Raw genomic sequence first — 25,421 nt, forward strand, 5'->3', positions numbered from 1 at the left:
TGACTAAACCAGCCTAGCTCAGTTGTTTGTCCCTGGTGCTGCTGGGTTTTATGGTACAGCTTTAAAAGAATCTGAAGCAGAGCAGAAGCCCACGGCTGCTTAAGCTGCACACTCCAGTGACTCTTCAGAGCGGCATGCTTCTGACAACTTCTGTGCTAGGAATGGAGAGAAACAGGCTTGCAGCCATTTGGATCTTGGCAGTAGAAACTATTACGCGTAGTCTCAGATTATCATCTAGACCTTGATGCCCATTCTGTTAACTTGATGCTGACATTTTTAATAGTCACACATGGTCACTCAGAAGAAATGATGATGGCTGTTTATCTGGCAGCAATTAATTTGCAAATCTCTCTCTCCCCCAAGTTTAGAGCCACCAAAATATGGAGGAGTGAGAAAAGGCTTCTTAGGATCAATGAAAGATGGTAATGTTAATTCTGAGTCTTACTGTGTAAAAACAGAACTCACAGAATTTTCAGTGTGAGCTGGGAATCATCTCTAAATTTTGGAGTTTTGTAGCAGTCATCAATCAAAACTTTAAGTGACAGGCTTTGAGGGTCGAAGTATCTTCACTTCCTAGTGTAAAGCACCTTTCTCTTGGGATGCTCACAAATACTAACAGTGTATTCAAAACATCTGAAGTGACTTAGTTTGAATATTTAAATGGAAGATTAAAACTTTTTTTTCTTAATGAGTCAGCTGCTTGTTTTTAGTATGAGAAATCCTACTTTTTTAATTTATATTTTTTATTAATTACACTTTATTCACTTTGTATCCCCCCATAAACCCCTCCCTCTTCCCCTCCTAATCCCACCCTCCCTCCCCCTTCTTCAAGCATGCCCTTCCCCAAGTCCACTGATAGGGGAGGTCCTCCTCTGCTTCCTTCTGATCTTAGTCTATCAGATCTCATCAGGAGTGGCTGCATTGTCATCTTCTGTGGCCTGGTAAGGCTACATACTTAACCTCTGTGTAAAGGCATTAACCACACAGTGGGGGTGGGACCGTCATGACCCAGTCGTCACCCACAGATCACACTCCTTAATTTACTTTAACTCCTCTGTATCCTTTCCTGGATTCTCCACTATCTTTGCTGCACTCTTATCAGTCCCCCTTTCTTCCTGTACAAAGCACCTCAATTCTGTTTTCATGTCACATGTATATCTTTCTCTCCCATATTAAAGGCACCTTCCTCGATTTTCATGGTTCACCTCTCTCTCTCTCATAAACACACACACAAAGAGAAATCCTACTTTTAATGAAGAATAGGAAGAGCCATAGAAAGCCAACTCTCACACCCCAGTACATCCCAAGCCATAGCTGTGTTCCCTTCTCAGGAATGTTGAATTTAGTAGCTATGGCCTGTTGTCATTTTAGAAATGTAAGTAGAGCAAAAGACGGTAGCATGGCATTGCCTCGCAGGATCTTATTGAAGCATTTTTAATAAAGCCATACATGGATTATTGAATTCTGTCTAATATCTGACTTTGTTGTCTGTTGTTCAGTGAGCACGCAGCCAGCAGTTGAATGTCAATGCCAGGACGTTTCCCTGCTAGGACAGGAAGGCTAAACTCAGAGGTTGTAGTGCTCCTTGAAACGTTGTAGCTTTCCAGGTAGCCTAGCAACCTTGAACTCAAGTTCCCTCTGGAAATGCAGTAAATGCTTTTCTACCTGAATGGATCTTTGAACAATGAGCCTCCTTACCTCCTGCCAGACACTTCAATATTACCTTATACAGATCTTTATACGTGTTTACTGCTTTTATAAGTCCTTTATTTAACTTGTAGACACATTTGCTCTGTTTAAACTCTTAGAGCCACATAGAGTTTCCATCATTATGATCCATATATGCGGGCTGTCACCTGTGGCTGGTGCCTCCTGTATCTGTTTCCCAGAACCTAAAAGTACGATGCTGGTTTACCAGGTCCAGAAGCAGCTGGCCGAGGCTGTGCCTAGGTTAGACTTTGTCTAATGCTTTAAATGTGATGTACCAGTAATTCTCCTCGTGTGGATGACATAGCTTCAGGAGCTAGACATGAACGGTTTGCAGAGGAACATCCAGAACCACAGCAGCTGCAGCTGCAGTTTAGACCTCTGCACCCCTCACACACTGACGACGGCCTTCTTGCTCATTCCCCGAGTCCCATTTCTATCCCTCCCTCCATCTCTCTCTCCTGTCTGTCCCTCCCCTTTGTCACTTAAACATGCTGCCTCATGTGGAATGTTGTAGGCGATGATAATGTGTTTATTTTGTCATTTGAAGGTTTTTCTGTGGGACCTTGGTTAAAAATCCTCTACAGTGAAATGCATAGAAACAAATACGAAGAAATTTCTTGTATATTTTGATATTAAACTAGTTTTATCTAGTTACCAAGGCATTTTTTTAAAACTAGGATAGCATAGTTTGGACATCTATTATTGATATGCTTAGAGCCAGACATGTTTCAGAAGTTTGGGGATTTTAGGTCATAGGTTTTATTCACTAGCCATCCTTAATCTTAAATCTGCTATACTCCAAAATTCAAAACTCTTTGAGTGATATGTTAGTGCTCCAGCATTTTCAGATTTGGATTGCCAGCTCTGGGTTACCTGACCTGTAATTAAAGTACCCCATGACTGAAGTGACTTAGGTCTCAAATTTTGGTCTGAGGGACTGCTCCAAGCTTGCTAGTGCAGTATCTTACATAACCCAGCACCTGGAAGTTAGGTGAAATGTGGCTGAATCTATACATGTGTCAAAACTGAGAAATGTTACTGAGTCTTCTTTGCCAGAAACCCTTATAAATAGAACAAGTTACCTTCCCCATGGGACTCTGGAAATTTCCATGCTTGAATGCAGGGAGTAAAGGAAAGGAGACTATCTCTACTATCCTTGGAGGAGTTTTGATTTTCAATCAGTTATTGTCTGGTCCATTTAGCAGCTTCCTAGGGATGGGAAATGATGTCATAGTATCAAGCAGGAGGGTCTTTTAGAAGGATGTGTACAAGGTCCAGAGTTCAATGTGGGCTCAGAACAGTCCCTGGAATTGGAGCTTTTAATTCAGTGAAAAGGCCAACTTTACATTGACATGAAGAATCTACACAGTTGTTTGAGATCCTGAAGGATTCCACCCTTAGAGTGAGGACCATGATTTAACTCCTGGGGAGCAACGCTGGGAGCAGCAGAGGATTGTGAGGGTGAAGGTTATCAGTCCACTGCTAATGTTTCTCTAGGGGGTACCTGGTGCTCTGTGAATCTTCTGCACAGTAGCACAGTGAGAGGTAGCGCTCTCAGAGCAGACTAAGCAAAGAAGTAAGGAGAGCTGAAATTTCTAGCCGAGTGAGCTTTCTTTTCTGAGATTATCAGCGAATATAAAAGATGACACTGGAAGCGGGGTAGCACTTTGAGGCTGACACTTTGCTGCCTCCTCTACCTGCCATGACAGTTTAGCTGAGTCAGCCAGCTGCCTTCCTGAGAGAGACCCACAGGCTTTGAAGGCCAGTGTCTGAAAGACAGTGGAGTCTCCGCAAGGGCCGTGGCCATGTAAACCCTGGAAACACAGGCCCAGATAAGGAATTTTCTTAGGTACCTTCTGGGATCCAGCTGTGCTTCTTGGGTTATCCCTTATTTATTCCAGCCCTCATCTACCTCCTGCCACCAGAATTAACATAGGGGGGCCTGTCATTTCTGCCATGAAGACTGAGTACTTGTGACTAAGCAAGGCCATTGGTGTGCTCTGGATTCTCTCTGACGGTGGTGAACCATCCACAGAAGCAAACACGGTGTTTTACTAGAAAATGTGGACTGGGTGAGGCAAATGTGCTTTTTTTTGTAGATGGTGGGGTATGTGATATGTTGAGGGCAGCTTTACAAAAACCACACACACATGCACCAAGTCTACACAGAAAAGATTCATTTGTAGAGGACTGAAATATTCCTATTAATATGCCTTATCTGAGTGAAGCAGAGGCATCTACTGGGTATCACAAAATGCAATATGGAAACTGGTCTCCAAAGTCATCCTCAGTATTTTCCTTCCTCCTTCAATGTTGAAACTAGGAAATCAGTTATAGCAGAGGTAAAGGCTCGCCATTCAGCACTGAAGTATTATTGAAAGTAAACACGTTTGAACTCTTAGCACCTTTTGATCGTTTTTGGTTGTATTATTCAGTGATATTTAAAGTGCAAGGTCCTGAAGTAATTCACACTGCCCAGATTCGCTGTGGTTATAATGTTTTTAATTATGCTTTAAGCTTCAAGTACACAATAAAGTCTATATTTTCATTCTTTAATATTTTGAGCATTGAACAAAACAGAATAGTAGTGATGGTAGTTGGGCTCGCTACTCAAACTTTCTATGAATTTGACTGTTTTATGGTAACTAGGGAAGAGGAACAAGATGGCTGCAGAAGATAGTCCGCTCCCTGGTTTTCTTCTCTTACTTGTTTCTGCCCTGGATGTGTATTGCTCTCCTGCATGCTTGTACACTTTGAAAAATGACCGACCGGCAGCATTGAGAGAATTTCTCTTGCTAACTTTTATAGGAACGGTATCAATTTAGAGCCATAAGAATAATTTAAAGTAGACTTCCTGTAAGATTTAATTATTGAAATGCCCACTTGTGAGAGGTTGTGTCAGTTGAACTCTTAAGAAGGTGGCTCTTGTTCCCTCCTCCCCCCACCCGTCTTGTTCTTGGCTTCACGGCAGGTCCTCTGCACACATTCCATGTGGGTGTCCCTCTGGCAGGTGCAGCTGGTCCAGGACACACACAGAAAGCCGTGGTTTTATTTGTTCTGTCCTTGTCTCTGTACAGCCGGTCTGTGTGTGTTACACAAAAGCTTGCTCCTTTGATTTTCAGAATATCATGGGCATGCTCACAACAGTGTGTGAATGTCTGTAGAACCTTTCTAACACATCTGTCTATAAGCTCCCTTCGCATGTTCTCTCCATTTCACAGTCTCCTCTTATAAGTAGCCTGTCTTCTTTCATGCCATCAGATAAGGCCATTTTCCTTGTTACACACTCCCTTCTTTCCAGTAAGACAGAGAGCCACCTGGTGCCTACTCCGCCCACCATGTCTAAATGCCTTTCTGCTCTTGCCTGCTGATGAACACACACGTTTAGGTCCATGTGGTCGCTGCTGTACCAAAAGGGATATGAAAAGCTACATCACTTGTTGCATTCTGTGTTTGAACTTGCTGTTACCGTTGATGTTTGGAAAACAACGTTAAAACATTCTGCAGTGAGGGAACCTTGTTCAAGGTAATGAACCGAGCTGAACCAAAGTGGTCACTCAGGTCTTTTTAAAGGGTTCTTTTCCCCGAGTCTCATCTTCCAATGAAGCTCACTTCTGTCCATCTGAAAGCTTTTTTTTTTCAGCCCTTCTCTGACCCCTTCTAGTCTATACTGCCTCACTTCAGCACATTCTATTCTGAGGCTACATTCTGTTCCGTCTGGACCCATGATCACATAAGGGTCAGCAGAACAACAGAAGCTTTAAAATAAATAGTAGTTCTTAATTCCATGTAATCCTTTGGCTAATGTTAGGGGCCACTTGGCATCTCCATGGTATTTATTTAACATTTCCAACACTTCTCATTCTTCTGGGGGATTTATTGCTTCTGTTGGTAGTTGTCTCAGTTTCTTACTCCCGGACCGAGGAAGGCATGTGGTTCTACATGTGGCTGGGCAGAGTTTTGTGGCTGAAACAAAACTGCTATGTTTTGTTTGTTAGTGTTTCTTTGTTTTCAATTTAATCTTTGATGGTTTCTTAGAGGTATTTAACCCATTCTGGTGACACGCATTTCCCCACCCCCTGCTTTCCTCATTCTCTTCACCTAAACCCCCATCTTCTCAACAAGTCCTCCTCCCACTATCATGTCTTTTTACTTTGTAATTCACCAGTTTAACTAGGCCTGCCACCATGAGAATGAGTATGATGCTATCCACTGTATCTTGTCTAACTCTCCAGTAGCTAGTCTTTGTTAGTGGCTATGAGCTGCCAGTGGTTCTCGGGGAGTGATTCTCAGGGAGTGATTGGACCTTGTCCTCGATTGGTTTCTGTTGCCATGATAAAAGCAACTTGGGGAGGAAAGGATTTGCTTCAGCTTACAGCTTTATTTTTTTATTTTTTATTAATTACAGTTCATTCTGTAGTTAATAACATTAATTTTATTAATGTAGCCCCTCCTCAACCCCCTCCCAACCTCACCATCCCTCCCACTTCTTCTATGCCCCGCCCCCAGTGCAATGATAGGGGAGGTCCTCCTTACCTTCCATCTGACCCTAGCCTATCAGGTCTCATCAGGACTGGCTTCTGTGGACTGTTCAGGCTGCTCCCCCATCAGGTGGAGGTGATCAAAAAGCCAAACTATGAGTTCATGTCAGAGACAGTCCCTGTTCCTATTACTGGGAAACCCTCTTGGATACTGAGCTGCCATGGGCTACATCCACACATGGTCCTTGGTTGGAATATCAGTCTCACAAAAGACCCCTGTGCCCAGATTTTTTGGTTCTGTTGTTCTCCTTGCAGAGCTCCTGTCCCTTCCAGGTCTTTCTATCCCCCCCCTTCTTTCATAAGATTCCCTGCACTCTACCCAAAGTTTGGCTATGAGTATTAGCATATGTTTTGATACCCTGCTGGGTAGAGTTTTTCAGAGGCCCTCTGTGACAGGCTCCTGTCCTGTTCCCTCTTTTCTCACTCTTCTGATGTCTGTCCTGTTTGCCTTTCTGAATGAAGATTGAGTATCTTACCCAGGGTCGCCCTCCTCCTTGATTAGCTTCCTTGGGTGTACAGATTTTAGTATGATTATCCTATATTACATGTCTAATATCCACTTATAAGTGAATATATACCATGTGTGTCTTTCTGCTTCTGGGATACCTCACTCAGGATGATCTTTTCTAGATCCCACTATTTGACTGCAAATTTCATGATTTCCTTGTTTTTTAATTGTTGAGTAGTATTCCATTGTGTAAATGTACCACAATTTCGGTATCCATTCCTCCATTGAGGAACATCTGGGTTGTTTCCAGGTTGTGCCTATCACAAATAAAGCTGCTACAAACATGGTTGAACAAATGTTCTTGTTCTGTACTTGAGCATATTCTGTATATATGCCTAGGAGTGGTATAGCTAGATCTTGAGGAAGCACTATTTGTAGTTGTCTGAGAAAGCGCCAGATTGATTTCCAGAGTGGTTGTACAAATTTACATTCCCACCAGCAGTGGAGTAGGGTTCCTCTTTCTCCACATCCTCTCCAACATGTGTTGTCATTTGAGTATTTGATTTTAGCCATTCTGATGAGTGTAATGTGAAATCTCAGGGTTGTTTTGATTTGCATTTCCCTGATGACTAAGGATGTTGATCATTTCTTTAAGTGTTTCTCTGCTGTTCAGTGTTCCTCTATTGAGAATTCTGTTTAGCTCTGCACTCCATTTTTTTAATTGGGTTGCTTTTTAACATCTTAAGTTCTTTATATATTCTGTATATTAGCCCTCTGTCAGATATAGGGTTGGTGAAGATCCTTTTTCAATCTGTAGGCTGTCGTTTTGTTCTGACGACAGTGTCCTTTGCTTTACAGAAGTTTTTCAGTTTCATGAGGTCCCATTTATTGATTGTTGATCTTAGAGTCTGTGCTGTTGGTGTTCTTTTCAGGAAGTTGTCTTCTGTGCCATTGAGTTCAAGGCTCTTCCCCACTTTTTCTTCTAACAGGTTTAGTGTATCTGTTTTTATTTTGAGGTATTTGATCCACTTGGATTTTAGTTTTGTGTGATAAGTATGGATCTATTTGCATTTTTCTACATGTAGACATCCAGTTAGACCAGCACCATTTGTTGAAGATGCTATTTTTCTTTGTATGGTTTTGGCATCTTTGTCAAAAATCAGGTGTCCATAAGTGTGTGAGTTTATTTCTGGGTCTTCTATTCAATTCTATTGATCCACCATTCTGTTTCTATGCCAGTACCATGCAGTTTTTATTACTGTTGCTCTATAATACAGCTTGAGATCAGGGATGGAGATACCTCCAGAAGATCTTTTATTGTAGAGGATTATTTTAGCAATTCTAGGTTTCTTGTTATTCCATATGAAGTTGAGAATTTTTCTTTCAAGGTCTGTAAAGAATCGTGGTGGTAATTTGATGGGAATTGAATTGAATCTGTAGATTGCTTTTGGTAAGATGGCCATTTTTACTATGGTAATCCTATCAACCCATGAGCATGGAAGATCTTTCCATCTTCTGATATCTTCTTCTATTTCTTTCTTCAGAGGCTGAAAGTTTTTTTCATACAAGTCTTTGACTTGCTTGGTTAGAGTTACACCAAGGTACTTTATGTCCTTTGTGGCTATAGCTTACAGGTTTATAATCACTTTGGGAAGAAGCCAGGTCAGGAGCTCGAAACAGTATCTAAAGCAGAAACCATGGACAAGTTCTCAAGGCCACAGTCAATGTCCTTTATTATACAGCTCATGCCTGCCTGCCTAGGAATAGTTCTGCCCATAGTGGAACCATCACTTAGTAATCAAGAAAATGTCCCACAGATATGCCTCCAGGCTGACCTGTTGGAGGTAGTCCTTCAGTTGGGATTCAGTCTTTCTAGGTATGTCAAACTGACTAGCCATTACAGACCTTATGAATGCCTTCTCCACCCATGACTGAGTGTAGGTGGGCCCAGTCTTGTGTAAGCCCAGCTGTGTGAGTTCATGAGTGCAATGGCCATGTCATACTCACAAGACAGATTTTCAAGACATTCTTCCTATAATGCTAGTTTTATAGTATCACAAGTACAATTTAAAAAGTTAATTTAAAGATTATTTTGATGTTCAGTCTAAAACTATGGCAGTCTCACGGGTCTTTTAGTCACAACCCTGATTTATTTGCTTTACAGTTGCTTTAGTCTCACCAGTCAGCCTTTTCTTTTCAACCTTCAAGACCACACGGTTGGTCCCTGGTATTTAACTGCTCTTAGGTTGAAGTTACATGGGCAAATATTGGTGGTTCAGTTGCTTCACTCTACATGCTTGTGGAGCCCTGTGTATTTATAGGTTAGAGAGCACTGGAGTTGGAAAGCCACATCAGGACCCAGTTGTCAGTTTCCACAATGACAGTCTGCCTCTGGAGGCTAGAGCAGGATTGTATTGCTGGTGTTTGACTGATATCCCTGGCTGACCCTGAGGTTCTGATGAACTGGAAGGACTGGAAAGTGTGGTATAATCTGTCAGAAAAAGCTGGCTGAAAGGGTCACTAAATGGATGTTTATCCCTTTGTGCTCTCTTGGGCCATACCCTGGCAGGTCAGACAAATTGGTAAACACCCTGGTGCAGTCCAAGGGAGGCAAGGATCTGAGATTGCTCTTATGGTAAGGGTGGTGATCCTACAGAGGCTATCTCTCTTTCTCTCTCAAATAAAGACATCCTGTCCACCCATGCTGACGGAAATGCTGCTTGCATCTGTGCCATTTTTTTGATCAGAGCTTGCCTCTATGGCATAGTTGGATACTGACCCACAAAGAAGTTCTTGAGAAAGACTGCAGTAGGAAGGAGGCGGGATGAAGATCCGGTCTGTTTTTCAAGTTCTGCTATAGAATGAATTTGTTTTCTTTTTAGAATGCTGTGGACCATCCCTAGTCAAATATAAGTAAAAATCAATGTACCTTCATTAGGAAAATATGAACCCCAAGACCTATCATCCCATCACTGAAAAATCGTTATTAATATCTTGGTTGTTTCCCCTTAGTTTTTAGTGTATTTAAAAATACAATTATATAATACTTATTTTGATTTATATAATAAGAATATAAAGAAATTATGAATAAAATACACATAGAAAGGAACATATCCCACTATAGAAACTGCATAGAAATATAGTTAACATAAATGTACACTTCTGTCTTTGTCACATGTAACAACTATACTCTGTGAACATAATAAAAAAGGTAAGACATCTGTAAATAGATACTCCACGGTGTGGCTAAACTAATGTTTTCCATACTATGTGATTTTAGTGCATACACAGTATACCATTGAATTCAAATTCCAGGACTCTCCTCAGTGTGAATGTGAGTAAGAAGGTCAACCTCTCTACCCCAGATTTGTTGATATTTAAAATCAGATTGTTATGGGAAAGGAGCTATGGCCTCCAAACTGAAAAGCCAAATTCTGCTGTATTTGGGCTGTCTTTGAAAGGATAGACGAAGAGAGTGCTTACTGGACACAACCTAGGTCCTTGATTAATCTAAGCTATAGGTGGTCTTTTCTAGCTGAACGGATGGAAGGCCCTATCTGAAGTTCACTTTCAGACAACATTGGCAATGGGCTCAGAAACACTAGGCTGGGCTCTCAAGGTCCTGTGACATTAGCTGCCAGGGGAAAAGAGGATGGGGACCTTCCATGAAAGTGAAGGATGCTGAAAGCATTCCTTTCAGTGTAGCATTTTCAGGATAGAGTGTGTCCAGTTAAATGCCTGGGAATGTGTGACATTACAACACTTGAGTAAATATCTGGAAACTTACATAAAAACCAGGATGTTGTCCAAGGATTGAAACAATAGAATTTTAATTTTTGTTAGTGAGAACTCTGTATGTGTCTCTGTGTGTGTGTGTGTGTGTGTGTGTGTGTGTGTGTGTGTGTTTTAAGATCCAAGGTTTATAACAATGGCTCACAAATGCTTCTGTGAAGGCCAGGTGACAAATGTTTAGGCTTTGTTAGTCAGCTTGAGGTCTTTATTACAAATCAGCCCTAGACAAATAGACATGACTGAATTCCCAAAAAAAAAAACACCCTTCATTATAGACATGGGAATTGAATTCCAAGTAATTTGCAGACCACCGATTATTCACTGCTTGATAAAAAAAATCTATTTAAAGTTATAATTTAGAAAAAATTAAATGCACATCTGTACAAAACAAATATTGGACCCAGTTAGGCTCCTGAGCTACACTCTGTCTCCACCCCACCCATCTAGCTTGGATCGGTGCTTGCCATCCATTAACATGTTAAGAATGTTTCAACATCTGCTCCCACATTGAAGTCGCTGCTGTTGGCACCATGCAAGCCTTTCTGCTATCATAAACAAAGCCTGGAAGGATGTCTTGATGTACATAGCAGCTGAAGCATGATAGGTTCCCTCCTGGCAGGTTTTGTTTCTCATGCCAATGGCTTTTTTTGTACCAGAAGCTGCCAAGACAGATGGACGGAAGTGCTGGACAGGAGAGGGGTGGGTGATGGATAGGCAAGGCCGGTTCTGCAGTGATGGTTTCACAATTGTTGTGTCTTTTGCTGGCTTAGCCTGTGCCCTTCCTGGAGATGAGGTGGAGAAACTGAGCATGACTGATGACTACTCCTACTCCAGCCCTAGTTTTGAAGCCATAAGGGATGGTGGTAAAGAGAATGAGAAAAAAGGAGCTGGGGAATAAGGGCAGTTGAGAGGGGGGGATGGTACTCAGCTGCACAGTGCTCTTCAGATGGTTCATAGTACCATATGTGCTTGCCTGAGTAGAAAACAAAAACAACAACAAACAAACAAACTTGGGTATCTTTATAAACCCTGACAGCAATTTCCTTTTTATAAAGGATTAAAAAAAAAAAAATCCTTTAGCCAGCTTCATTTAAAAAAATTTATTCCCAAGGCATTTTAATTGAGTTTTTATGGTAATTCTGTGTGTTGCCTATTGAGTCAACATACCAAACAAACTGTGCTTCTGTTTATCCTTTTATTCAGTGAGTCTCCACTCTGTATCTTCAAGATAAAGAAGTGAGTCAACCCAGAGTTTCATGAATTGTATGCCTAAAAGAGCAAAGCCTTTCTTGATGTTTTACATCTAATTTAAAGCACCTGAAGTTTACTTTAAGGACATGTTTTAAATGTTCGTTTATGTTTGTGTAGTGTGTGTGCATGCATGTATACACATACAGAAGTCAGAGACACCTGAGGGGCTTAGTTCTTTTATTATAACATGTGGGTCCCAGGGGTGGAACTTGCGTCATCAGTCTTGATGGGAAGCACCTTGAACCACTGAGCCATGTCAGTGTCACTGGCCCCAACTATGAGATTTTTGATGAAGGATTCTTTTTAAAATTTTTATTTCATTTGTTACTGTACATATGCTCATATATATGTTCAGCTGAACTAGAGTCATCCTCCAGAAGTTTAGTTTGAAATTATCAAGGAGATGCAGAGCTGTGGTTAGGGCCAAGAAGTAACTTAGAGAGGTCTGCAGAGGTGCTGGGAAGTCCAGGAAGATAGGGAAGGACTTGACACTGAGAGAAGAGGCCGATGGGCTTCTGTGAGGTGGAAATGCTGGGGCCTGGAGGTTCAGCATCATCCTGGGTGTTTCTTTCTTCAGGATCCTTTGTGAGTTACTCAAAGAATCAAATTTTAATGATGAGCAACTGGGTTCTCATGAATTATTCTTAAGCCAGATGTCCCTTGTTCTGTAGAAGTGTGCTTAAATTTCACAAGACTATTGTTACATTTCTCTAATTAAGCCCCCTTCTTTTTTGCTTCCCACTTTCTGAAGCTCTTTTGAACTTAAGTTTTAAAAGAAAAGAAAAGAAAAGAAAAGAAAAACCCCAATAAATTGCCAAGATCATCACATTTAGTAACTGTGACTTTGTGGAAGTCCCCACCCTCCTCTAGAAGATAAGAATAGCATCCCCCTCTTTTCTAACCCTTGTCTCTTTGGGGACTTGGGGAATTATCCAAATTCCTGAATTCAGCACCTGACATGATGCCCATCATTGCCAGTGCCCAAACCAGGTCAGTCATGTTCCTGTTCTCAGCATGTTTGCATTCTTCCACTGTAGGACTAGACAGGCTGCCTTTTCTATTATCATCATACTGCATTTTAGTTTGTTTAGCCCACGCTGGCCTCAGAGTCCTTCTGCCGTACAGGCTGGCCTCAAACTTACAGCCACTTCTTGCTTCCACCTCCCCAAAGCTGCCATTACAATCATGAGCTACCAACAAAGCTATAGGTTCTTATGACATTTCATGGAGAGAGAGACCAAGAGTAGAATGGAAAATTCCTCAATGATAGTTGTTGGAGACACTGGCCCATGTAAGAAATTGTGAGGTCAAATGCTTTCAAGAGCCTCATCATACAAATGAGTGAAGGCAACAGAGAGAGTTTTGAGCTGTGCTAACTAGCTCTGAATAGTGCCTTGCCTAGAGCAGCCACAGCAATTAAAGTTGCTGCCTATCCCGGTACAGGGCACGGAGGTCCCAACTGCATCAGCGAAGACAGAGATTCCTACCTCTGTACATTTGGTTATGGTGGCTTTAGAACAGTGCCGATTACCAAAGAATTCAGTTGTTTTGCAATTTACATTTCAGCAGCGAATTAAGAAGTGCTTTCCAAAGTACATGTTCCCGAATTTCATTTCGGTACACCTGCAAAATTGGAAACTTTAAAAAAAACACATATAAATATATGTCGTAGTTAGGATTTCATTGCTGTGAAGAGATGCCACGACCATGGCAACTTTTATAAAGGAAAACGTTTAATCGAGGCTGGCTTATACTTTCAGTGGTTTAGTTTATTATCATCATGGCAGGAAGCATGGCAGCGTGCAGTTAGACAGGGTGCTGGAGGGGCTGCAAGTTGCACATGTTGATCAGCGGCAGCAGAAAGATACTGCCATACTGGGCCTAGCTTGAGCATAGGAGACCTCAAAGCCTGCTCCTGCAGTGACACACTTCCTCCAGCAAAGCCACACCTTCTCCAGCAAGACCATACTTCCTAATAATGACCCTCCTTATGGACCAAACATTCACACACATGGGTCTACAGGGGCCAGACCTATTCAAACCACCACAATATATTTGGAAAACATACAGTGAAATTTAACATAGTTCTTTGAGTTGTGAGGTTGAGGGTTTTATTCTTTTTGTTTTGTTTTGTTTTTAGGCATTTCCCCATTTTTTTCATAAGAAACCTGAGTTGTCTCAATAAAGAAAAATTCTTTTAACTTTTGCTTTAATGTTTTGAATTTATTGTTAGTAACATTTTTATTTGTTCTTAGAAATTTTTATACTTTTATTCAATGAATTTTAATCATATTCACTTACCACTAACTCCCTCCAACTCCTCATGGTGTCCCCCATCTCATCTCCACCCTAACTTCATGTCCTCCCTTTTCTGTTATTAATAACACCCAAGTCCAATTAGTACTGTCCAGTGAATGTGGACAACCTACCCTGACAAATCTCCAAGGCAGAGCGGTTACTTCCTCCCTCAGCCATCAATTGCTCCTTTGCCAAGAGCAGGGTCTCCTGAATCCATGCTGAATTTTGTCTGGCATGGTCTTGTCCAGGCGTTCCCACCTGCTGTGGGTTTATGTGCAGTAGCTAAGTCATGTCGAAAAGCCAGCATTTCGCAGCTGTCCTCACCTGTCAGCTCTGACTTCCCGTCTGCCCACACTTGTGTGTGACTCTCTGAGCCATGGCTGAGACGAGGGTGATGTGATCCATCTACTGCTGAACACTCACGGTCATTTGTACTCAGAACTTTGACCGGTTATGAATCTCTGAACTAGCCATTTCCTTTAGTATAAATAAACTTCTCTGACCAGAGTTGAGGACGGAACAGATCTATGAGTATAAACAGATTGATAGCATGAATATTTAGGGGGGGGGGAAACAACATTAGTAGACTATCCCGTAGGTCCTGTGATGCCCCTTGTCATTGGCTTCTGCTAAGATTTACAGTTCCAGGCATCTCTCCTGTGGCGCAGACATCATACCCAAACAGAAAGCAGTTGGTTATCTCCACAGCCGTGCTACAGTCATTGCATCAGTAGACACAACTTTCCAGGTAGCCAGGATGACAGAATGCAAGGTCCAGTGCTGTGTAAGATGATGTCTTTTCTCCTCACACCTTCTGGCAGGGAGAATTTCCTGGTCAGCTTAAGGTTTTTTTTTTTTTTTCTATGCCTCGCATCCAAAGTGAGTGGTGTCTTCAGAAAAAAAAAAAGGTTTTATCGTATAGTTATAGTGGGTAACCAAGAGCAATAGCAATCACCTGTGTTGTTTTGGGAGCCTCTGGAGACTTTCTGACCAATAATTTGTAGAGCAGGATCTTGTGCCTGGCAAGATTATTTTCAGCTAATAACCCATCTTCTGGGATCATCGAGGTCCATCCATTGTAGGGTGCTTTTGTTCAAATTACTTTAAAATAGACATTTTTAAATTAGCATATACACTAACTTCCATAAAGTTTCTTTAGATGTCTTTAGCTTTGACTAAACTACCCCATCCCTTTTCCTCTCTCCAATCCCTATATCTTCACTTAAACCTTTAGTCTTGTGAACTCCTGTCTTCCTTTCATGTCACCAGTGGCCCCTCTACCAGTGACATTATTTTCATCAGGTTGTGGGATCATAAGTTTCCACACAACCTCATTTTTAAATAGTTCTGGAGCTCTGCCCTATCCCACTGAACCAGAAAAACCAGGCTCTACCCTAGCCTCAGGGAGGTTCTGACATTCCTTCCAGTTTGAGAGCCACTGGTTTGGAAAAGTGGTCCTCAGTGTCTTTGGGGCTTCATAATCATGCATGAGTTTTAAGAGTCTAATTACTTGGCTTCCAGTTAGTTTCTGGCTAATTTTGGGTGTAGGCTTCACTTTGGGATTTTAACAGCTCCCTGGTGAATGTCCAGCTATATTCCAGCCTATATTCTAGCCCTGCAGAGCTTGATGAAATGCAGTGCACTTAGTACTTTTGAGTGAGGAGGTGAAGAGAGAGGCATATTGCTTCCAGCTCCTATGAGACCCTGCTTCCCCCTGGAGAATATGTCCTACTGCCTGATTAAACAATGTCTGTGAATGGGGCATTTCCTACGCTAAATGAATATTCACCTAATGTGATTTGTTTTAAAGGTTGCATATGATGCTGTATTTGTTGAACAAATGTAGACACTCATATAGCACAAATATTAACTCCCAAGTCCTCCAAGGTTTTCCGTGTGATATGCCATCTGGAAGGCATTATTGTAATCATCTCTGTATTATCCACACTAATGGCATGGATAATTGAAAAACACAGATCATTTAAAAATCATTCAGGCTAATAAACCTCTGCTTCCCCAAACAGGAAGCACCTGAGGGTAGAAAGTATTGACCGATTATCACTATCTATCAAGGTGTTAAGGCATGCTATTTCTGTTAGAAAGAGGATAAATAAGAGGCTTCTAAATTATAATCCCTGATGTTCAATAACTGTGTCTTTAAGTGAACAGCCTAAACACACAGCAGCTGAACAGCATGTGTATTAATATTGAATTAGATGTGGTGTAGTATATGTTGCGTGGGATTCAGGGTACGGGAGAAACCAGTTCTCCATCATCTGATACTGCCTGTGTAAGACATGGATCAGAGCTGCTGTGCCTTCCAGTAGGTCTCAAAGTGAGGTCCCCCAACCAGCAGCAGGTGTATCACCAGAGAATTTGTTAGAGATGCAAGTTCTTGACTTGTTAGACAGTGCTAACAAATTGGACTCTGGCGGTGAGTCCAGCGGTCAGTTCTTCAGTTAAGCCCCTTGGGAAATCCCAGACCATCCTAGCCCTGGGACTAGATACAGAAGTGTATATACTGAAGATACTCACGCTAAAGTAACTTGTCTCTTACTGGTCAGTACATTGCTCTCCAAATGTAGACTCTGGTGCTTTGGAAAGAAAAGTATCCATTCTGTTCCCCATCCCCCGGGAGCTGAGTGCTGTCTGCTGTGATTCACGGAGCACCACTTCCTCGGGAGCTAACAAATGACATTTCAGAAGAATGTACAGAGGTGCACAGGCTTCGCAGTAAAACAAGGGGAAATTTCAGGCTATTCATCAAAGCCTTACACCTTCCTTTTCAAGATGGGTGGAAGAAATAACATAGAACAAGAAAAGAAAATAAATCTGTACGCAGGGCATCTCATCAATGAGGAAGGAGTGGTCCAGCTCTTGGCCTTGCTGAAATCTCAGCATATTTTTTATTTTTTGTGGCAGTACAGAAAACTTGCAAATATTGAAGACTGTAGCTCCATTCTTTTTCTTGTTATCAAAAATCCATTGATGTAAAATGATTTCACTCGCTATTAAAGAACAGACACCAAAATATCATTTTAGGAGACTGGGATCATGATACCCAGAAACAGACAGAGAGAATAGTTCATTCTTCTACAAAATACAATATTCTTCGTCTAAAGTGTAGCGATGTTTCTTAATTAGAACAATTCACTGAACAATCAAAAGCAATTTTCTAATTGGCTTCTCTGTAGCAAGAGCCCATTTGTTGGAGACCAGTAGGACACAGAGAATCTGGTCTTTTACAGGGTCTGAGAGAGATGGAGAAATTATAGCTCTGGCTAAATAGGGTGCATCACAGGCCCACTCTGCCTGACAGGATAATGTGCCTTGAGAAGAGCTGAGAGTGAGGGACCTGCTGTATATCTTTGTGAAATTGCAGCAATGTCATACTGATCGGCATCCTGACAACACAAGATTCTGCCTCACTTCTTCACCCTGGGTTCACCCTCTGGCTCCAGCACTGGCTCCGAAACTGACAAGCTCCTCAAACTATCATGGCCTCACAAGAAGATCATAATCTCATGGACCCGGTGAGGGTTTGATGAGGACTAAGAGGTAGCCTTTGAGGATATTTTGCACAACATCTGCAGCAAGATACATGATTTTACTACCAGCTGGCTACATGGTACCTTAAAAGAACTCTAAACATCAATTACAGTAAGCCTTATGCATCCATGGGTTCCTCTTTCACAGATTTACCAACCCTAGATTGAATATACTTGAAAGAAATTTCTTCTGTACTGAACACAAATAGACCTCTTTGCTTTCAGAATTCTCTAACAATACATTATAACATCGTTTCGTAGCATTGACACTATATTAAATAATACAAGTAGTCTAGAGGTGACTGAAATAAGCAGAAAATTTGCTTAGGTTTATACAGCTCTGTGGTATTTTAGATGAGGGACTTAATGCTATCTGAGATATTGTTTCTCAGAGAGGATCTGAAACCAGTCCCTCCCTCTTCTTTCTCTTCCTCCCCCTCTCTCTGTCTCTGTCCGGCTCTATCTCTATTTGTCTCTCTCCATCCTCCCACTCTTTCTTTCACTATAAGGGCCCTCTAAATATCAGTACTCTTATTTAAATGGGCAATTTATGTGGCTGAAAAAGAAAGTGACTGATGAGAGAAAGTGGCAAGAGTCCTAGATGTAAAATCTAGGCAAGAGTGATTACTTTTAGGTTATGGGGAGTTCTCTTGGTCAACTTCCTCGATAATAACTTTTAGTAGGTTGTTAGAATTAGATTCAGAGTTTAAAAGAATTTTTTTTTCAGTTGAGTACACTTCCTTTAGAACTGAGAATTGAACACAAGTCCTCATGCATGCTAGATCAGGTATATCCTTAGTCCTCTATAAGTTTTTCTTGTTGAGGCAGGCCTTTGCTAAGTTGTTCAAGATGACTTTGAATTCACTGTATAGGCCAGACAAACCTTAAACTTGGAATCCTCCTGCCTCAGCCACTTCAATACCTAAGATTATATGAACAGGCACAGGTTGATTTCCTTTTTATTTATTGTTAGAGTAGATGAATAGTCTAATACCCAAAATAAGTCTGAAATGAGTATTGCGTTTTGTTCTCTTTCATATGGCTTTGCCTTGTTGGCTACCTCATGCTACATGGTGGCTAATACCAGATATCCTATACTTTTGTGACATAAACTCCATCTGGTCCAAATGCTAGGAGTACCGAAGTAAATGCATTCACCGGGAAGTGGAAAATGTAGGAACAGAACATGTTTAAGGTATAGCAACATATAGTTGAGATAAAGAAGACATTACCAGGTCTTGGCCAAAGCCATCTGAGGTCCTGCACAGGCTTCTGGAGGCATCTAGCCAGTTTCTCATGAGCCACATGAGGACAGCAGTGACATCTGCTTGACAGGGGTGTGGTAAGATTGAATGCTCGCAAACTGCCAAGTAGTAGTAGCACCTTAAAATATTCAGTAAGTAGCATTCCTTGTGATGTCACCGGGGCTCAGGAAAACCATGAGTATCAAAGTAATCAGTTTGTCTACATAGAGCAAATTCTACTTTTTTTTTCTAAATAACTAAACTTGGTGAAGTCTTTATTGGGTTATTTCATGTACTTTGATTTTTTTTTCATTTGATATGAGTTATTATATGAGGTAGGCCCTCTCTAATAAGTATCAGATTAAGACTGAACTGGGGTTGGAAAGATGGCTCATTGGTTAGGAGTGTGTAGTGCTCTTTCCATAGCCAGGGTTCAGTTCGCAACACCATATAGAACGGCTCATAATCAGCTGACATGCCAGCTCCAGGCGTTCCAAGCCTGTCCTCTGAAGGCACCTGCACTCACAGGTGCACAAACCCACACATAGAAGAGACAAAGACATAACTTAAAAAAAATAAAAAGGCTCAGAGCTGTAGTGTGTTTGAAATGCCAAATGATTTTTTTGTTAGATTAATTTCATTAGCTAAGTACATCTTTCTCATCAGTTGATCCTCAGTATTGTAAAAAGCTTTCCAATGTTTTATCACATGAATCAGGATGGAATGTCATAATAACATCCATGCCATTGTGTTAATACTGCCTACTGGATACACATGATGAGCTAGATGCTTTGAAACAGGAAATCTGGGCTATAGACAGAACCACTCTTACAGGATTTTAAATAGTCTTTATTAGTTCTTAAATAAAATTTCAGATCATCCTGGGAAAGACAGGTGACATAAACTCTTATTCAGATGAACACATTATGCAGATGTGAGGAATTGTGGGTGGCTTGAACCTTGAAGCAGTGAGTAAGAAGGCCTTCTGATACTAAAGGTAGAAAGACTCATTAGTGACCAAAATTTCACGAGCAAAACAGAGACTTAAACTGTTTATTAGAAAGTTTTCAAAGGTGAAAATAATTGCTTTATGTAATTGCATAGATTTTAAGGAGGTCTAGATTGACACCAAAGCAATAATTAATTAATTAATTAAAAATCTATTATATTTGATTATTTGGAGTTTAACTTTAATTTTTCTTTTTGTTTTAAATTTTTTTTTTCAATGCAGTTTATTCAGGAACCTTGAACAATCCTCGGACCCTGGGGAAAGCCAGCCCACAGCTTAAATAGCCTCTGGATAGCCAACCCAGGCGTGCCACGTGGGCAATGCAGATAGGTCCACATACATGGAAGCAAGCCAGATCCTCAGCCTTAGCCAAATGTGGAATTGTTCGTGACAGAGAGCACTCACCATCGGGAAGGTGGAAGGCGGAAACCAGCTCCATCTTTAAGGCATAGCATTCCGCAGCTCTCTACAGTTCCCCCTTTTTGTTTTAGACGCATCAGGCAAGAGTAGAGGTCTGATCTCTGATATTAGAAATAAATTGGGACTTTGTACCGATGTTCATTTAGGTGTCATCCACCCAAAGAGCATCAGACCCGTCCGATACCTTTTTCTCAGAGGCGGGACCTGGGGCATCAACCCGCATGCAATCAGACATGCTCTTCTCTGGGTCCAAAGTGGCTGACCCTGAGTGCAGTGCTTAGCCTCGCATCCTGAGCATAACATTTTAGCTTTTTATGGTATCCAACCATGCTTGGGGAGAATGTCCTGCTTCAATGGCTGTAAAGGCCTGAATGATCATGGCTGCATCACACTGTTGTGAGACTCTAATCTTGCATATATACCACAGGCAAACCAAGGAGACCAACACCAGAAGGCCTGCTAACGCTCCCATGCCCGCCCATTCCTTCAAATGATTCATGGCTGCAGCAATCCATGATGATAATCCTGTGGCTAGTCCTGCGTCCACTCTGGTAGAATTTACTGTGACAATGGCCACTCTCAGCTGCTCCATCGTAGTATCGAATTCTCCAGTCCAATTACCTAAAGTATAGCTCGACAATTGTTTAGACAGATTTGCAGCACAGGAAAAATTCTCATGTTATATGCTAGTGACTCAAAGTCCAGCATATTTTCATTGACAGCCAAGTTGAGCGATTTGCCATAGGGTATCAATTTGCTCCTGCACGAGGTCAATCCTCTGATTGAACACCATCAAGCTTCCTTTTAGTTGAGCATTAATTCCTTTATGTACAACTAAGGCATGAGCTACATTGGCTAAATGATTGTTCAGGGTCTGAGCAGTCTGCCCAGTATGACTCCTGGCTAATGCCCCGGTGGTAGCTCCAACAGCTGCCAATGAGATGGTAGTATTTTATTAAAATAAAATCTTTTTTAATTAATTTATTTATTTATTCAGTTTACATCCTGATCAAAGCCCTTTCCTTCCTCTCCTCCCTGTCCTACTATTCCCCCTCTTTCCTTCATTCCCCTCCTTTATTCCTCAGAAAAGGGGAGCCCCACCCCCTATTAACCCACCCCAGCTCACCTTTCTCTACCTCCATATCCACTCCCTTTCTGTCTTGCAAAAAGTATCATATCAACTTTAGACACAGAAACCCAACAGAAGGAAAAGAGTCCCAAGAGTACACAAGAGTCAGAGACCCATTCATTCTCACCATCAGGAGTTCCATCAAAACACTAAGCTAATAGCTATAATATACATACAGAAAACCTGGTGTAGACCCCTGTGGGCCCTGTGCTTGCTGCTTTAGTCTCTGTGAGCATCTATGAGCCTTGCTTAATTGATTTCAGAGGGCCATGCTCTCCTGGTGTCCTCCATCCCCTCTGGCTCTTACAACCTTTATGCCTCCTCTTCAGAGGGATTTTCTGTGCACATGTCTGGCTGTGGATCTCTGTTCCCCTCTGCTGCCAGAGAATGCCTCTCTGATGATGACTGTATACATGTGTAGCAGAATAAGATTAGGAATCATTGTATTGATTTTTTTAAAGCAGTAGTGTTTGTTTAACCCTAGTTCTCTAAGCTATCTAGTCTCTGGTTCTGGGCTACCCAAGCAGTGTCATGTGTAGGGTTTTCTTTTCTTTATCGTTTCTTTTTCTTTTCTTTTCTTTTCTTTTCTTTTCTTTTCTTTTCTTTTTTTTTCTCATAGAGTAGGCCTCAGGTCTAATAAGACATTGATTGGCTACTCCCCAAAATTCTATGCAAATTTTCTACCCTGGGAGATAGTATTGTGTGATGTTCCCTCCCCCCTCTCCACAATATGATGTTCAGAAGTAGTTATAAAGTGTGGAAGGTTAAATCCTGTGATATAACAAATACATTTAGCTCATATGGCTATAATTTATATGATGGATCAGGATACACATTTTCATAATTCTTATTCAGCATGGCACTGTATATACCAACCAGAACAATTAGGTAAGAGAAAGAAAGTCATTTGTGTGGAAAAGAAGAAGGCAAATTGTCCCTGTTTGAAGACAACACCATCCACTATCTATGGGAGAAAACTCTGATGACAAAAATAACCATAAACCCTAACCTATCCATACCAAGTGAGTTCAGCAAGGTTGTAGGTTGTAAAGTTCGTTTACAAAATCCAGCATTCCTATAGAGTAAGAGCAACTAGTTCTGCAACCTTTTCTTTTCTTTCTTTCTGCTTTTTTTTTCCTTTTTTAGTATAAAAAAATGTAAAAAAAAAACCCACAGTTTTCTTGAATCCATTCACCATTTACATCTCTGTGGTGTGGTCTGGTGTTGATGATGGATGGAGAAGAGCAGATTAGTCAGGCTTTAACCTCTCATAGGCATAACTGTATTAAGCTGTCACTAACCCATGCATGGCAGCTCCTGCTGGATACCCTTCTTGAGGGGCAGCAGATGTCAGAGCCCTGTGCACATCTATACTGTTCCCCCTGTCTGTACTTAGAGACCTGCCTAACCCTGGACAGTTCACAAACTGAGCAAGAGTCACGATCAACCCTGGCCTCATGTATGAGGGTTAGGAAGTTAAGATTTGGGTAGGTTATGGCTTCCTGGGTCAGCTTCTGTCATGAAAGGACTGTGGCTTCACCCCATTGCTCTTCTCCCAAATGCCATTGGTTTCATGTCAGTATAGCCACCATAAACTTAACTCATGAATTACTTTTTTTTTTCTTAATGTGTTACTTTTCTAATCTTATATTTGATCTTCAACTGGGTCTCTCAGCCCCGTGTATAAAAGCGTTTTTTTCTGAACCTAAAGATCCATCCACATAGATTGGCACAGGGGAAGACAACGCCATAATTTTTGATTACTTAGCATTCATCTCGTGGTTCTTGTGTCTTGACATGGGATCTCAGTAGTTTCGTGGTTGATGACATCTGCTGAAGACTTAATGGTGGCAACATTTTGTTCTCTTCACAGAATCATGTCAATCCTGCCATGGACTTCACGCAGACCCCTCCTGGGATGCTGGCCCTCGACAACATGTTGTATTTCGCTAAGCATCACCAGGATGCATACATCCGGGTAAGAGTGCTGCATCTTCTCAGATACTGCCTGTGTCCTGTGGAATTCTGTTTTCAAACCTACGCACAGAGGGAGATAATTATTAGATGAGTCACCCCAGTGTTTTTCCTTTTATTAGTGGAAAACTAAAGACATGAAATTGATCAGGGAGCTAATATAAGGATGACTAACTTTTACGTGTTTTTACACATCATATTTAAACAATACAGTTGGTACTAGAACATGTTTTCTGTAATTAAACATTGTAGTATGAGGGAGAGCTCTTAAGTAACAAAGGAACAGAAATGAACTACATACCCAGATCCTGCAAAAGCTCAAGTTTGCTAGAAACTCCCTTTAGACTTATTCCCGTGGTTGGAAAGAGCCCAGGTTCCTCAATGCTTTATTGCTTCATTTCAGTCTAATGCTAAGAGATACAATAAAATAAGCACAAATGCAGAGAAAAATGGGAAATTGGTGGAGAGAAGTCTCTTCACATTATGTAATACGGCGGGACGTACTCCTGGACACTATGTTAGGTTGTTTGTAGGAGGCATGAGCAAGTGGAGATCTCTGTGCTTCTGCAAAATCGCAGATGCCACATGCTGGCTGGGCAGTGCCCTGGAGAGAAGAGGGTGGGTGACAGTGACGCAAAGGTTGTCCATTGGGTTGCACATCTGAAGCCCTGTGACTACGCCGTGTTCATGCCTTCACGGAGGAGAGCTGAGGCGGAACTGAGATGGAGTAAGATGCAAGATTGAAATCGAGGTGGATAGGAGTAAAATGGGAGTTGGCGTGTATTACATTGCTGACCAGCCCAAAGGTTAGAAATCATTTGAAGGACAAACTCCTCAAAGTAAGAAGAGTCGGGCTGAGCCGAAATGTAGCATGTCCTTCATGTACTGGGACATTCTCAGCTGGACTCCCAGAGGCCTTGGTTTCCTGAAATTGTGACCTGGTATTGTTACTAATTAGTGATTTAAATGTGGGAAATTCTATTCTCTGGGCTAAAATTTCTTCTGTTAAACAAGGGAGACCTTGAGGGTGCTTCCTCTGAGGGCCTTTGGAGATGAGTGTTGTTATGCCCATGAGAAGGCATTGTCTATATTGGGTAGTATGCAGTGACAAATTGTGCCATCCAGCAGGGACGCCCTTGAAAGAAGCCATGTTGGACTCTATATTTTTTTGTAGGCCTCATATTTTAAATGCATGTAATTTTCTATGTATGCACTTTGAGAAGCTTTGACCTATGGTGAGTTATTATCTATGATTTGAGTATGTGAAGGATTTTACGGTCATTTCTCTGAAAGATGGTGCAGTCTGGTGCTTGGACGGAAGTTCAGTTTTTCCTAAGGTAATTGTTTTTCCATAAAATTTTGATCTGAAGACCAGGCATGGTGACCACATTAAATATCAGCACTGGGAGAGGCAGAGGCACATTGATTTCTGTGAGTTTGAGGCCAGCCTGGTCTACATAGTGTGTTCCGGGCCAGTCAAGGCTACGTAGTGCAAGTCTGTCCCAAAATAATAAAAAAGAACCTCCACAAAACCCTTTGATTTCACACACACGCACACACACACACACACACACACACACATACACACATATATACCACCACCACCACATGCACACATGCATACACACACACACACACAAACACACACACACTGTGCAAAGATTTTCTGTGGATATAATGTGTTTTCATCAGAGGAAAATTAGTATGTAGGAAGATCATCCAATGTGTAGCTTTGGAGAACTGACTGTGAAAAGTAGAAATGAAGTAGAAATTTAATTTCCCATCAACTGATTGATGGTTGCAGATAAATGCCTCTAAGTTTAGAGCTTGCTGATGCCAAATGCATTGTTAATTGCATAAAAAACATATGTCTTATGAAAAGTAATTTAATGTTTTAAGCCTGATTTCTCAGTAATCCTCTAGACGGTGATAAGTGAAATTAATACCATGGCAACCTGAGAGAACTTTCTGTCTAACAGAGACTTGGTGAGGAGCCTAGGTGCAAAGCAAGGCGGGCCCTTTTTGTTCTCCTGCACTTTTCTGTACGGACTGAGACA

At 41.4% G+C, this 25,421-nt stretch overlaps 1 protein-coding gene across 4 annotated transcripts in view; it reads left to right on the top strand.

Annotated features, from left to right (window-relative positions):
* Positions 1-25,421, top strand: part of Elmo1 (engulfment and cell motility 1) — a 521,602-nt gene that overhangs the window by 232,982 nt on the left and 263,199 nt on the right. For all 4 annotated transcript variants that reach the window (XM_060372629.1, XM_060372632.1, XM_060372630.1 and 1 more), the window contains one exon: positions 23,264-23,368. In XM_060372629.1, the coding sequence (XP_060228612.1) occupies positions 23,264-23,368 (105 nt within the window). The remainder of the gene's footprint in view (positions 1-23,263; positions 23,369-25,421) is intronic.

This window comes from Meriones unguiculatus, chromosome 19, assembly GCF_030254825.1.
Source record: "Meriones unguiculatus strain TT.TT164.6M chromosome 19, Bangor_MerUng_6.1, whole genome shotgun sequence".
Lineage (NCBI taxonomy): Eukaryota > Metazoa > Chordata > Mammalia > Rodentia > Muridae > Meriones > Meriones unguiculatus.